This window comes from Tursiops truncatus, chromosome 3 (assembly GCF_011762595.2).
Source record: "Tursiops truncatus isolate mTurTru1 chromosome 3, mTurTru1.mat.Y, whole genome shotgun sequence".
In the NCBI taxonomy this organism is placed as follows: domain Eukaryota; kingdom Metazoa; phylum Chordata; class Mammalia; order Artiodactyla; family Delphinidae; genus Tursiops; species Tursiops truncatus.
The window spans coordinates 125,025,152-125,040,878 of record NC_047036.1 but is presented as its reverse complement, the minus strand read 5'-3'; the positions used below and the strand labels follow the sequence as shown (position 1 = coordinate 125,040,878).

The 15,727-nt window shown below is 43.7% G+C and overlaps 1 protein-coding gene and 1 long non-coding RNA gene across 13 annotated transcripts in view; one reads left to right on the top strand and one right to left on the bottom strand.

Moving 5' to 3' along the window:
• Positions 1-15,727, bottom strand: part of ABLIM3 (actin binding LIM protein family member 3) — a 178,959-nt gene that overhangs the window by 8,452 nt on the left and 154,780 nt on the right. For 5 of the 6 annotated variants that reach the window (XM_073801864.1, XM_033853388.2, XM_073801862.1 and 2 more), the window contains 3 exons: positions 3,662-3,809; positions 2,393-2,422; positions 1,777-1,835 (listed from right to left, as the gene is read on the bottom strand). In XM_073801864.1, coding sequence (XP_073657965.1) covers positions 1,777-1,835; positions 2,393-2,422; positions 3,662-3,809 — 237 coding nt within the window. The remainder of the gene's footprint in view (positions 1-1,776; positions 1,836-2,392; positions 2,423-3,661; positions 3,810-15,727) is intronic. The other variant, XM_073801865.1, reaches the window with a different exon arrangement.
• The window catches only part of LOC117311639 (uncharacterized), a 132,562-nt gene that overhangs the window by 115,389 nt on the left and 1,446 nt on the right, over positions 1-15,727 (top strand). For 5 of the 7 annotated variants that reach the window (XR_012330488.1, XR_012330485.1, XR_012330483.1 and 2 more), the window contains one exon: positions 4,762-15,562. This is a non-coding gene — a long non-coding RNA (uncharacterized lncRNA). The remainder of the gene's footprint in view (positions 1-4,761; positions 15,563-15,727) is intronic. The other 2 variants (XR_012330487.1, XR_012330486.1) reach the window with 2 other exon arrangements.

Below are 15,727 nucleotides of genomic sequence, written 5' to 3'. Positions count from 1 at the left end.
ATTAGTGAATTACAGCTCATGCTTTCTTTCATTACTCAAATATTTTTTTCTGAGATCTGCCCTGACAACTCTATCTAAAATTGCAAATCGCCCCTTCCCCAACTCCCAACCTCCCTCATCCTGCTCAATTTCCCCCTTTTTTTCCATAGCACTTACTACCTTCTACATTGTGTATAAGGTGACTTGTGTACTATTTACTGCTTGCTTTCGATTTCTCCCTATAAGAATATAGGCTCCAAGGCCAGGGGTCTTTGTTTTGTTCTGTCACTGAGGTATTCTAAGCACTCAGAGCAGTGTCTGGCATACGTAAAAGGCTTTCAATAAACATCTGTCTGTTCATGAACAAATGTCTAGGCTTTGGGCGTGCTGAGGACAGGGTCTGTCTCTTCCCCGCTTGGAGCGGGTGGGGCCCCAACACCAGCCGTGGCTCTACTATGGACCTCTGATCCCTTTTGTGTGCTTAACCCTAGAATTGTCTCTTAACAAGTTTACCACTTCTGTCCCTCTGCAGTCTCTTCTCTACACAGGTGGGATCCCATTAAAAATCTGAGTTGGGGGCTTCCCTGGTGGCGCAGTGGTTGAGAGTCCGCCTCAACCACATGATGCAGGGGACACGGGTTCGTGCCCCGTTCTGGGAAGATCCCACATGCCGCGGAGCGTCTGGGCCCGTGAGCCCTGGCCGCTGAGCCTGCGTCTCCAGAGCCTGTGCTCCGCAATGGGAGAGGCCACGACAGTAAGAGGCCCGTGTACCGCAAAAAAAAAAAAAAAAAAAAAAAAAAAAATCTGAGTTGGATGGTGCAGCACACCTACCGGAACCCTTCTGAGTCCTTACCAGCACACAGGGCCCTAATGACATCTCCGTCTGGCTTCATCTCCACGCTCACTCCATCCCAGCCACACATCCTCCCCACCCAGGGACTCTGACACTGTGCTTCCCTCTATTAGGGTCGCTCTTGCTGGTCTTGGAGAGGTGAGGTCCCTCCCTGCACTCAGGCCTTTGTTTAAATTCACTCTCTGACCTTCTCTCTCTTTGCCTCCTTGCTTTGTCTTCCATCTGAGCACTTATGACTGCTGACTTCAAGTCACACATGCAGTTATTGGTTGTCTGTCTCCCCAGCTAGAATGTGAGCTCCACAGGAGCAGCGAATTTATTCACTGCAGGACTTCCAGCACTCAGAACAGTGCCTGACACTTAGTAGGTGCTCAGTAAATAAATGTCTATCTTAGTGTCCTTCCCCTTTCCCCCATCACTTGTCTATTCACAGAGCCTCTCCTTTTGCCAACAAGACATATTTTTCATCCCCTTTTTAGTCCTTAAACCACCTCACAGCTTCCATGAAGGTTTTACGCCGCAGGACATCTAAGAGCTCAGAAGGCTCCAAGCCACAACGGGTGAGTGGAACCCAGCAGTCAGGTGTGGGCTGTCGGGGGCAGCTGGCCCAGGCTCGAATCCTGGCTCAGCACTTACTAGGAATGAGAGCTCAAGCAGGTCACTGAGCCCCTCTGTGCCTCCATCTTCATCCACAAAATAGAGTTATTAAAAATAGTAACTACCTTGCAGGGTTATAATGAGTGAGTGCTTGTAAAGTGCTCAGCGTGGAGTAATTGTGCCAGAGATACTAGGTGCTCCCAGCCCCTCTCACAGGGGGCTCTTTTGTTAATGCACCTCTAGCCCCAAGGCCTCTGTCCAGGTTTCACCCGTAAGTCATCACTCCTGAGCTAACACAGGAATTGTGAACCTCTTGGGGATAATATCCCTGGAACAGCCTCTCTTACCCTGTGCAGCCCGTTTCTTCTGTAGGCAGGCAGGGAGGCAGATTTGGAGATGAGGGGGTCTGAAAAGAAGGAGCCAAGACAATTACCAGGGGCCCCAAGCCAGGGTTTCCTCTCCCTGAGGTCATCTGGCTACAAATGGCCAATGTTACTTGTGGGAAGGGGGACAGACAGGGACCACCAGCTCCTTCCACTTCTCTCCAGGCTTACAACTAACAGTCTTAGGGGTGCCTCACCCTGGCAGAATTCTAGGCCCACCCCAAGTACCCACTCACAGAGTCTTCTGGTGTTAACCTGCACACATCTATCCTCCTATGATGGACCCATGTGTCCTGGAATTGGGGTCGAGCTGGAACTCAGACAGGCAGGCTCCCACGTGGGTGGAAGAGGCGTGTGCTCTTTCTTTCTCTCTGGGAGCTGTTGGGCATGGCAACACTGGTTCCAGGACCAAAGATTAAGACCCACTATCTGACAAACACATGGGGTGGACTATTTCAGATGGGGACTGTGCTGGGACATCCACGTTGTATGGTCATCACAACTAAGGGGGACCTGCCGCTGACTCAGCTCTGGCCCTCACAGAACATGATGGGCTGAAGGAAGGGCAGGCAGAACATACCGCTGTCAGCCAGGTAGTGGGACCGAGGGGCTGCAAGAGAGGGAAGCCAGAGATCAGCGTTCATGGAGACAGACAGAAATTGCTCCCATACCTGGGCCACCCTGGCCGGCGGGGAGGAGAGCCCTCCTTCAGTACCTCCTTTCTCACTGGTCAGTTTCTAACTGTTGCACCTGCACCCGATCCTCTCTCCCCCACCCAGCTTGTAGCCCAGCACCTGGCACAGTGCAGGTGCTCTGTGATATTTGTTGCACAAATGCCATTGAATGGAGCTGAATTTTGAGCAGTACTGGTGCAGTGTACAGAGCCAGGGGTTGAAAACAGTGCCTCTCAGTGGTGAAACAGGGAAACAGCCCATCAGTTCATCCTGGCTTGGCCATTAATAGATACCCAATTGCAGATAAGTAAATCATGCTTTGTTTTCTTATCTGTAAAATGGGAGGGATAGTGTCTCCTTTATAGGGTTATTGTGAAGAATATAGGACACAATATAGTAAGGTGCTTAGCACAGTGCCTGACAGATAAAAACCCTCAATAAAACTGGCTTTATCATCATCACCACCACCACCACTGTCATGTTTGAGCTCACCTAGAATCAAGGTGCAGTACAGCAAAGAGGGAAAAGCTTATGGCCTTGAAGTCACTCTATGCTGGGCCTGATCCTGGCTCAGTCACTTACTGGCTTTCTGACCTTGGGCAAGAGGGTTAACCTCAGGTCTCTCATCTATAAAGTGGGTGATAATAATCCCTCTACATTGTGGGTCTTTGTGAGGACCAAGGGTGATAATGTATCTATAAATGCCCAGCACACAGGATTGCAATAAATGGTACCTTTTATTATCCATCAAGTATTGACCTGAGATAGGATTTCCTGGCAGGACTGAATCCCACAGGGGTAAGTAAGAGAGGAGGCAGGAAGAGGATGTGTGAGTCCAGGAACAGGGAGGAGCTTACAGTGAAAGACTCTCAGGGCAAAGTGCTTGAACCAAGCCTCTGCTTGTATACCTCCAGTGATGGGAGGCTTGCTACCTCAAGAGGCATCCTGTTTTATCTTCAGACTATTAGAAGAGTTTTTTCTTTACATGGAAACTGATTGGAAGTCATGGCTTCAGATGACCCGAAGAAGCAGAAGTGACTGCTCAGGATGGAGCATGGTCTTATTTAGTCTGTATTCTAGACCCTGGTGAGGCCATAGAAGGTTAGATTCACTAATGGAAGAACTGATGGGGAAGAGAGTGCCCCCACCCCGGCAGGTTACAGGGCAGTGCTTACAGCCATTTAGGGACATATCATAGCCAGCTGTGTGCAGGGCCTCTCGGCTGCTGGTGGAGCTCCGGGGTGGGGTCCAGGGATCCGCGTAGGAACTGGACCGGGCCTTCATCTCTTCCTTCAGAATTAGTCGGCCAATTCCACTCTGGAGCTGGGGGTGGGGGAGGAACAAGATGAAGTTAGAAGGAAGCAAAGAACACTGAGATGGAACAGGCTTAGGAAAGGCTGAGGGACCAGATTCTCTATAGTGAACCTCTGGCACTTTTTGCCTTTTCAGTGTCCCTCTTTCCTTGCAGCACCCATATTTTCCTTTGTGGGACTTCATTTCTCTTCCACAAGTAGTCCTGTGGTCAGGGTGGGGCTCTGGTGGTACGTACCAGAGCCCATATACAATATGTGGCTTTGTGTGTGTGGCTTCTTTCACTAAGCATAATGTTGTCAAGGTTCATACACATTGTAGCATGTATTAGCGCTTCATTCCCTTTTATAGCTGAATAATAGTCTGTCATTTGGATATGCCACATTTTGTTTATTCGTTTGTGAGTTGATGGACATTTGGGCTGCTTCCGTCTTTCGGCTCTTGTGAGTAGTACTGCTAGGAACCTGCGTGTACGTGTATTCGTTTGAGTACCAGTTTTCAGTTCTTCTGGGTATATACCTAGGAGTGGAACTGATGGGTCTGTGAACAGAGAACGTCACCTAACATGGGTCGGTAAACAAAGGATGTTGCAGCCATCCAGCCGTCAGCCTCTGCAGCCACCACCAACAGTATACCCTGAGAGGATTCAGAATGGAGTAAAGCAGGATACTGGGCCTAGATAGTTAAGGTGCATATCACAGGAATGATTTCAGTGCATCTTCCCGTACACAGAAAAGGGCTAAATTCATTAACGTGAGATGTCTGTTTTTTTTCTTTAATTAGAATCTTTTGACGGACGTTTGACTATCTGCTTTGTTTTGTTTTGTTTTGTTTTTGCAAAAATTCCTTTATATCCTGGTTCCTCCCTTACCTCTTCAGAACTGTCCCTCAGATTTGAGAGGCTGTCTCCCGGGCTTAGGTCCTTAGTATGTCTGCTGAATAAAACATAATTCTCAACTTTTAGGTTATGCAGTCAACAGTTTTGACAGCTACAGAGGGACCCAGAGCAGACTTTTCTCCTTTGCCTGAACTCTCCAAGGATCCAGAGCCTAGGTACCAGCAGAGGATTCTTGGGCCCATCTGCCACCTCAGAGAGTCCAGATGAATTTGGGTGAGTCTCTCCTGATTCTCAGATCTCCTGTTATTGGCTGATGATCCTAAGTTTTATTCAGTGATGTTAAACTCCTCACTGGAAGAGTAGTAGGTTATCCTTGAAGCTTAGTTTCAAGAAGAGGTACCTGGGTTATGCTCAGTTGAAAGACACTGAGTAAGGTTGGACTGGGTAATTAGGTGGAAGACTGGCCTGTCGTTTTTCCTTGAATTGGCTACTTTAATAGAGTTTGTCAAAATAAAAGTGAAGGTATCTCATGAGAGCTTTCAGCTCAGAAGGAACATCACCTCCTGGCTGGCCACAGCTTCCTCAGGCTGTTCAGTGTCCCTGAACACAAACTTGTGGGAGCGGTAGAGGCAAGTCCTCATACTGTGCAGCTGTCCCTAAAGGGAAACCCACTTTTTCAATTAAACACTTGCCTGCCAGGGACATGCGTAAGAGCCGGCCACTCCATAATCCGAGTACCCATGGTGGTTGTAGGCTACTGAAGGGAGAAACCAGGACTCATAAAAGGGCTAAAATGAATCTAGGGTAAAATCTAGAGGAGTTAAGCTCACAACAGCACATTGGCTCACCACACGATCATCACTAGCGATTTTATCTCCACAAACTGGCTCTGGAATGGGGAACAAAGCTTTCAAAACAAAAAGAAAAAGGAACGACAGATTGCCAGCTTCTAACTAATACCCCAGCCAGACATACATGTACAACACGTATACTTACAAGTACTTACTTAATTGGGAATTAAAGGAAATCTCGCCCTGAAAATGACTAAGATGAGGCTCTTCTATTGCATATGCAGTTAAGTTAGAGAAAGCCTGCTTGATAAAACATCTTTTCAGAATTCTGACCTTAAAGAAACAAAAGCCCTTCTAGGGGGAACTTGCATTTCTCTCCCTGTGTCTTTGAGATGTAAATGTTCTACCTGATTTTCTTAGGCATTTTGTGTGTACGTATGTGTATATGTCTGTTTCTGTGTTTTGAGTACTTGGTCTTTGCCACCTGGAAGGTACACATATGGTATACAATTCGGCAGCCAACCGAATAGACTGGGATTCTGAGCAGTCTTTTGTCTGACTGTGCCAACTCTCAGGGGCTTTTGCCCTCTTAACTTTCCTTGCATCGGCCTGTGCAATGAAGCCCTTTACTTTCTTAGGCCATTTTGGGGAGTAAACTTTCTAGATTTTGTGAAGGCCACATCTTCATACTCTGTTGTGGGGACTTCTCTGGTGTCTTACTGGTTTGCATCAATAGGATACATCTTATTAATGGCCACATGATGGATCCTTTATATTGGAGAAACTTCTAAATTGGTAAATTTTAAAAGAGCTGTGTTACTGGTACTTATAAGAAAAAAACTTAGAAGGTGGAAAACATATATTCGGTAACCTAAGAACTCCCTTAATTGAAAACAACAACAACAAAAAACTGGTTTGGGAAGCCTTATTTGTGGTCTCTGCTTCCCCTCAGTGAGTCTTACAGATGCTAATAAAAACATTAGGATAATTCATGTTAATTAGGTTGATTAACAGGGAAGTAAACTGAAGAGAAAGTTTAGAGACTTCTTCCCAAAAAGGTGGAAATTTTAAAGGGACTTATCCCAAAAGGATAAAGAAATCTTTAGATGATTATTTAAAAATGGGATAAATAAAATGGATGTTAATGGGATTAAAACAAAGGTTTGATAGAACATCATGTAAGGCTGGATGGAACAAAGGTCCCCAACATTAAAGGGCCCCAAACAAGTCCACTCTATTTACCCCACTTAAAAAATATATATATTTAGGGACTTCCCTGGTGGTCCAGTGGGTAAGACTCCGTGTTCCCAATGCAGGGGGCCCAGGTTTGATCCCTGGTTGGGGAACTAGATCCCACATGCATGCCACAACTAAGAGTCCGTGTGCTGCAACTAAGAAGCCCACATGCCACAATTAAAACCCAGCGCAGGCAAAATAAATAAATAAATATTTTAAAATATACATATATATTTAAATGGCTGGAAGTAAATTACACTGAGATACCTGGCCAAAAATTACTGGGGGCAACAGTTAGGCCGATTAATCAAGTAAAAGATTGACAAAAGGGCCTGAGTCCCTTGGCTCAACCCCTCACTGGGGACCCCAGAGCCTTTTATTAAAAATAGATAAAAGAGTCAGAGGATAAAAAGAAAGGAAAGCTTCTAGGACTCCTTGAAAGACCAAGGCTTGATGATTGGGTCCTAATGGAAGATAAAGGTAAAGGTATAAAAGCTGATAGAATTGAGATGAAAGTTTATAAAAATTGGTATACCTAAACGGGCTTTATATAAGATGGTTATTTCTCTTTTGTTTAATTATATTGTGTGATATACATGTTTCACTGGGGAATGCTTCATAAGACAGGGCATATGAATCTGCCCCTCAGGAAATATTATTAAACATACAAAAGGAAACCAGTAGGGTTACCTGAGCCTGTATAATATAATGTAAAAACTGGGAGCAATATTCAGGTGCTAATAAAAATAATAATAGAGATTTTGCTCTGGGTCTCACCTGTGCACTCAGAAAAAGGACCTTTGTTGAATGCCTAATGCGAGCTTTTGAAAGCATGATAAATTAAACCCTAAAATTCTAGAACATAGAACTCTTGAATTTTGGCTAAGTCAGAAATCTTCGCACTGATATAAAAAAGCAAATTAAACAAAGTACACTTGGGCAAATCAATCTTTTAATATCATTTAGGCAGCAGACCAGTTTTTTTGAGAATTAAAAGCAACTGTCTTTGTTTTGCAAATCTCTGCAAATAAGAAATGTAAATACAGCCCACATTGATCTGAGACTGAGCCTAATTAGCTCAATCAGGTAAAACCTGAAACCAAGGAGGAAAAAAAAAAGCAAAAAAGTCCTTTTAAACTCAAACTGCTGGAAAGGCTCCCTCACCCCAAATCTAATTCATAGCCGCCTTAAGGGTTTATCAAGGATAAATACAAATCTTAAAAGTCTTTTCCGCAAATAGCAAAGCCTTAGTCATCTGAGCAAGCAAATTTAACTTATTCCAACTGTTATTTATAAACTAGTAAGTTTATACTGTAATACCTGATTCATAACTAAGTTTTTAAGGTGAAGCTATGAGATCTCTAGTTAGGTCTGTTTATATGTCTGTGTACATATTATACATATGAGATGTCTCCACCTCCGGAAAATACTGTTAAAATTAAATTTATAAAAGAGTTCCATTTAATTGACTTAAAAGTAAGTGCTTACAAATTAAATACTTCTAAACATAAAAGAAACTGGCCAGAATGAATATCAGGTTCATGTATCTAGGAAATATTCAATATTAAATTAATATCTGGTGTTAAAGCTAGCTTCAGCTTGCTGGTTTAATCAGTCAATACAGACATATTTTACTTGGTACACCTTCAGTGTACCAAGGTTCACTGAAGGTTAATAAGTTCATGTTATTTCTGTTGCAGAGTTTGTCAGCAAAAAAATTAACTTGGTATGATGATATTTTCATAAATTATAAAGGAAAATAAGAGTTTTCAGGTGAACTCTTTAGGAATAATTATGCTTTGGGTATATTGATTTAAAACAGTTTGTCCAGATTTTTGGTAACTTAAAACTTTAGAGTTTTTCCTATTTATTTTTAATTTTTATTTTATATTGGAGTATAGGTGATTTACAATGTTGTGTTAGTTTCAAGTATACAGCTAAATGATTCGGTTATACCTATACATATATCTGTTCTTTTTCAGATTCTTTTCCTGAGAGGTTATTATAGAATATTGAGTAGATTCCCTGTGCTATACAGTAGGTAGTTGTTGATTATCTGTTTTATATATAATACTATGTATATGTTAATCCCAAACTCCTCATTTATCCCTCCCCCCGCCACCACGTTTCCCCTTTGGTAACCTAAGTTTATTTTGAACGGCTGTGAGTCTGTTTCTCTTTGGTAAATAAGTTCATTTGTATCATTTTTTTGGGTTCCACATATAAGTGATATCATATGATATTTGTATTTCTCTGTCTGACTTACTTCACTTAGTATGATAATCTCTAGGCCCATCCATGTTGCTGCAAATGTCATTATTACATTTTTTTATGGCTAATATTCCATTGTAGATATGTACCACATCTTCTTTATCCATTCCTCTGTAGATGGACATTTAGGTTTCTTCCATGTCTTGGGTATTGTAAATAGTGCTGCAATGAAGATTGGGGTGCATGTATCTTTTCCAATTATGGTTTTCTCTGTATATATACCCAGGTGTGGGACTGCTGGATCATATGGTAGTTCTATTTTTAGTTTTTTAAGGAACCTCCATACTGTTCTCCATAACAGTTGTACCAATTTACATTCCCACCAACAGTGTACAAGGGTTCCCTTTTCTCCACATCCTCTCCAGCATTTATTGTTTGTAGACTTTTTTTTTTTTTTTTTTGCGGTACGCAGGCCTCTCACTGCTGTGGCCTCTCCCGTTGTGGAGCATAGGCTCCCAGATGCGCAGGCTCAGCGGCCATGGCTCACGGGCCCAGCTGCTCTGCGGCATGTGGGATCTTCCCGGACCAGGGCACAAACCCGTATCCCCTGCATTGGCAGGCGGATTCTCAACCACTGCACCACCAGCGAAGCCCTGTTTGTAGACTTTTTGATGATGGCCATTCTGACTGGTGTGAGGTGATGCCTCATGGTGGTTTTGATTTGCATTTCTCTGATAATTAGTGATGTTGAGCAGCTTTTCATGTGCTTTTTGGCCATCTGTATGTCTTCTTTGGAGAAATGTATATTTAGATCTTCTGCCCATATTTTGATTGCATTGTGTGTTTTTTTGATATAGAACTGTATGAGCTGTTTGTATATTTTGGAGATTAATCCCTTGTCAGCCACTTGATTTGCAAATATTTTCTTCCATTGTGTGGGTTGTCTTTTCATTTTGTTTATGGTTTCCTTTGCTGTGCAAAAGCTTTTAAGTTTAATTAGGTTCCACTTGTTTATTTTTGTTTTCATGTTCATTACTCCACGTGTTTGTGTTTTTTACAGGATTTTTTCCTGTAATTGATTTCTAGTCTCATAGTGTTGTAGTCAGAAAAGATGCTTGATATGATTTCAGTTTTCTTAAATTTACTGAGGCTTGATTTCTGGCCCAGGATATGATCTATCCTGGAGAATGTTCCATGTGCACTTGAGAAGAATGTATACTCTGCTGCTTTTGGATGGAATGTTCTATAAATATCAGTTAAGTCCATCTGGTCTAGTGTGTCATTTAAGGCTGTGTTTCCTTACTGATTTTCTGTCTGGATGAGCTGTCCATTGATGTAAGTGGAGTGTTAAAATCCCTCACTATTATTATTTTGTTACTGTCAATTTCTCCTTTTATGCCTGTTAGCATTTGCCTTATATATTGAAGTGCTCCTATGTTGGGTGCATATATATTTTCAGTTATTATATCTTCCTCTTGGATTGATTCATTGATCATTATGTAGCATACTTCTTTGTCTCTTGCAGCAGTCTTTATTTTAAAGTCTATGTTGTCTGAGTATCACGACTTCAGCTCTCTTTTGATTTCTCTTTGCATGGAATACCTTTTTCCATCCCCTCACTTTCAGTCTATATGTGTCCTGAGGTCTGAAGTGAATCTCTTGTAGATGTATATATGTGGGTCTTGTTTTTGTATCAGTTCAGCCAGCCTATGTCTTTTGGCTGGAGCATTTAATCCATTTACATTTAAGGTAACTATCGATATGTATGCTCTTACTGCCATTTTGTTAATTGTTTTGGGTATTTTTTTTTTAACATCTTTATTGGAGTATAATTACTTTACAATGGTGTGTTAGTCTCTGCTTTATACCAAAGTGAATCAGCTATACATATACATATATCCCCATATCTCCTCCCTCTTGCGTTTCACTCCCACCCTCCCTATCCCGCCCTCTAGGTGGTCACAAAGCACTGAGCTGATCTATCTGTGCTATGTGGCTGCTTTTGGGTTTGTTTTTGTAGGTCTTTTTTCTTCCCTTCCTCTTTTGTTCTCTTTTGTGGTTTGATGACTCTCTTTAGTGTTGTGTTTGGATTCCTTTTCAATTTTTATTTGTATATCTATTGTAGATTTTTGGTTTGCAGCTCCCATGAGGTTTTGATGTAGCAGTCTATATACATATACAAGATTTTTTAAGTGGCTGGTCTCTTAATTTGAAATGAATTTCCAATATCCTGCAGTTGTACTCTCCTCAAGATTGCTGGTTTTGATATCATATTTGTGTGTGGCCGATTTCCTACCTTCTTTAGTGTATGTTTGCCTTGATTGGTGAGTTTTCCCATTCATAAGTTGCTTGTTTCTAGTTGTGGCCTCTTCTTTTCTGCCTAGAGAAGTTCCTTTAGCATTTGTCTTAAAGCTGGTTTCATGGTGCTGAATTCTCTTAGCTTTTGCTTCTCTGTAAAGCTTTTGATTTCTCCATCGAATCTGAATGGGAGCCTTGCTGGGTAGAGTAATCTTGGTTATAGGTTTTCCCCTTTCATCACTTTAAATATATCATGCCACTCCCTTCTGGCCTGCAGAGTTTCTGCTGAAAAATCAGCTGTTAACCTTATGGGGATTCCCTTGTATGTTATTTGTTGCTTTTCCCTTGTTGTTTTTTCTATTTTCTCTTTGTCTTTAACTTTTGTCAGTTTGATTAATATGTGTCTCCGCGTGTTCCTCCTTGAGTTTATCCTGTATGGGACTCTCTGCATTTCCTGGACTTCATTGAGTGTTTCCTTCCCCATGTTAGGGAAGTTTTCAGTGATAATCTCTTCCAATATTTTCTCAGGCACTTTCTCTCTCTCTTCCCCTCTGGGACCCCTATAATGTGAATGTTTGTGCATTTAATGTTGTCCCAGAGGTGTCTGAGACTATCCTCATTTCTTTTCATTCTTTTTTCTTTATTCTGTTCCACAGCAATGACTTCCACCACTCTCTCTTCCACTTACTCATTCTTCTGCCTTGTTTATTCTGCTTCTGATTCCTTCTTGTATGTTTTTCATTTCAGTTATTGTATTGTTCATCTCTGTTTGTTCTTTAGATCTTCTAGCTCTTTTTTAAACATTTCTTGTATTCTCAGTCTGTGCCTCCATTCTTTTTCCGAGATATTGGATCATCTTTACTATCATTACTCTGAATTCTTTTTCAGGTAGATTGCCTATCTCCACTTCACTTTGTTGTTCTTCTGGGTTTTTATCTTGTTCCTTCATCTGGAACATATTTCTCTGCCATCTCATTTTTTCTAAATTTCTGTGTTTGTGGTCTCCTTTCCATACGCTGCAGGATTGTATTTCCTCTTGCTTCTGGTGTCTGCCCCCTGGCGGGTGAGGTTGGTCCAGGGGCTTGTGCAGGCTTCCTGGTGGGAGGAACCGGTGCCTGCCCACTGGTGGGTGGATCTGGGTCTTGTCTCTCTGGTGGGCAGGGCCATGTCAAGGCGTATGTTTAGAGGTGGCTGTGAGCTCAGTACAGCTTTAGGCAGCCTGTCTGTTGATTGGTGGGGCTGTGTCCCCCGCCCTGCTTGTTGTTATTTAGCCTGAGGTGTTCCAGGACTGGAGCCTACAGGCTGTTGGGTGGGGCCAGGTCTCGGTGCCAAAATTGTGCCCTCCCTGAGAACTCATGCCAATCAGTATTCCCTGGGGCCTTTGCCCTGCCCCCACAGTGAGCCACAGCTGACCTCCACCTTCCCTGGAGACCCTCCAAGATCCACAAGTAGGTCTAGTCCAGGCTCCTGTGGAGTCACTGCTTTGTGCTGGGTCCCTCCAAGAGTGGAATCTGCTTCCCCTTGTCCATGGAGCTCCTGCACTCAAGAACTGCTGGCCTTCAAAGCCAAATGCTCTGGGGGCTCCTCCTCCCAATGCCAGACCCTCAGGGTGGGGACCCTGACGTTGGGCTCAGAACTCTCACTCCTGTGGGAGAAACTCTGCAATACAATTATTTTCCAGTCTGTAGATCACCCACCCGGCAGGCATGGGATTTGATTATATCACAAAAACGCCCCTCCTACCATCTCTTTGTGGCCTCTTCTTTCTCTTTGGGTGTAAAATACCTTTTTTGGTAGGTTCCAATCTTTTTTGTCAATGGTTGTTCAGCAGTTAGTTGTGATTTTGGTGTTTTTGTGAGAGGAGGTGAGCTCAAGTCCTTCTACTCCACCATCTTGTCCGGAATTGAGATGCTTTTAGTTTGGATGCTTTCCGCCTCTTTCCTTAGTGTGTGCTGGCCATTATTCCTTTCAAATGGTGTGTGGATGTGTGGCAGCCTGTGCACACTCCTGGTATGGCAGGAGCAGCAATTGGCGCTTACTTGCAGGTCTCCCAGCAGCGGCAGTGGCCCATGTGCCCCCAGGCCAATAGGGGCAGAGACTGTTGTCTGCTCCTGTGTCTCTTAGCAGCAGTGATGGCCCACGCACTCCCGGGGACAGCAGGGTCCATGACTGGTGCCTGCTTGCTGCCTGTGCGTACTCTCTGGATGGTGGGGGTGGGACTGGCGCCTGCTCCCGGATCTCTTAGTAGCAGTGGTGGCCCGCACACTCCCAGGACAGCAGGGGCAGTGACTGGAGCTTGCTCGTGGCCTGTGCGTGCTCCCCAGACATTGGGTGCAGTGATTAGTACCTGCTCATGGGTCTCTTAATGGTGGCAGTGGCCCACACACTCCCAATAGCAGGGACAGTGCTTGCTGGCTGCTCGCGGGTCTCGTATTTGCGGTGGTGGCCTGCGCACTCCTGCGACAGCGGGGACAGCACTTGGCACCTACTCACGGTTCTCTTATCGATGGTGGCTGCCCGTGCCTGCCTCTGGAGCCACGATGGCAGTGGTGGCTCACGCCCGCCCCTGGAGCTCATGTAGGTGGTGTCCTGTTGCCTGAGAACGTGCGCACAGGGAAAGAAGCTCCTATGGTGGTCCCACCCCTCTCTTTGCATGGCCCCCAACAATGGTACCTTGCCTCCATAGCGGTCCCAGGCTTCTTCCGAATGCACCCTCAGTTGCCACACTCCACCCTCTTCAGGCTGTCTCTGCATAGCCAATCCTGGTCCTCTCCCTGGGTCTGACCTCCAAAGCCCAGGCTTCAGCACCCAGCCCCTGCCCATGCGGGTGGATGAGGGTCTCAGGCTGGGGAGCACAGGGCGGCAGTACTGACCATCTGTGCAGGTCACTGTCCGTTTTGCCTTCCACAGACTGGTTGCTGCACTCTCCTCCGAGGCTCTGAAGCTCCCCCTCTGTCCAGGCTGATCTCCCCACAGGTGAGGGAACCTCCCAGGGTGTGGGAACCTTTCCTCTTTCACAGCTCCCTCCCTGGGGCGCAGGTCCTGTCCTGATTCCTTTCTGTCTTTCTTTTTCTTTTGTCTTATCTGGTTACGTGGAGGTTTTCTTGCCCTTTCAGAAGTCTGAGGCCCAGTGTTTAGATTTTCTGTGCAAATTGTTCCACTTGTAGATGTATTTTTGATGTATCTGTGGGAAGAGGTGAGCTCCATGTCCTGTTCCTCTGCCATCCTGATTCCTCAGACCTTGCTAAATTAATTTAAGTAATGGGAATCCACTGACTATCCAGGTCACTTCAAATAGGATAAAATATTCAAACATTATTTGCTAAACAGGTCTATATTTACCTACTTTTGTCTCCTTACAAGAAGGAAACTAAAGATGTTTGGGTTTACTAGACACAACTCTTGTACCACATTGAGGAAAGAAATTATGCTATGAGAAGATGTATGTTTCTAGAGGTTAAGTGATATGCCAATCAGGAATGCTGGTATGACAGACAGTTCACAATTACTTGCTACTTGTCAGTTTTCACTAGAGATTAATGTTTTTAAGGGTTAAAATTATAATATGTAATTAAAGCTACTAAAGATAATAAGGGAAACATTTTAGTATGCAAGGAAAGTAGGGTGTGTTTTTTTCAGCAAAAGAAGGTATGAAGAATGGAAGTGCATTTTGTTAAGTGGAAAGAATGATTTTGTCCTAGAGCTGGTTGTTTCTGGATGGAAAAATAAGGGACAGAGTAACAGGAACAGAGAAAGTTGTGGAAGGTTCGTAAAAAGGGAGCCCTGAAAAGGAGTTTTGTACATGGTCAGGCTGGGATTGGATTAAATTTAATTAGGTAAGTGGATATTACTATTAAAAGTAGGCTGGTGAAAGACTGGATTTGGTTCCTCTGTTAAGAGAACAAAGTTATCTTGAAATACTGCTTTTGAAAACAGATTTTGTAAGTCATCTTTGTTTTTGAAATCTTTTTTTTTTTTTTTTCTCAGTATGCGGGCCTCTCACTGTTGTGGCCTCTCCCGTTGCGGAGCACAGGCTCCGGACGCACAGGCTCAGCGGCCATGGCTCACAGGCCTAGCCGCTCCGCGGCATGTGGGATCTTCCCGGACCGGGGCACGAACCTGTGTCCCCTGCATCGGCAGGCAGACTCTCAACCACTGCACCACCAGGGAAGCCCGAAATCTTTTGTCACTTTAAGTGAATAAGTATTGTTTCACAGTGACCTATGATCCTATTTGACCAAGTGTTTTGAAACCTTTTTGATATTTTTGACAAAACTTCCCAAATAACAAATTCTAACTGAAGTTCTTTTGACTTCCAGATAACTCTGGGATGCTTCAAAGAAACCCTGCGACATCTCAGAGAGAAACGTTAAGCTAATTAGGCTAATTTGGTATGTTAAATTACTTGAGAAGCACTGTCAAGTGATTGGAGATAAACCTTCTTAGGTTATATGGTATGGGTAAAAGTCATTAATACAGATATTCCAAAATTTATACGGAATTCCTAAAAATCTGGTATGTCCTGGTATAAGGTTATCAGTCATAATTCTAGGTGT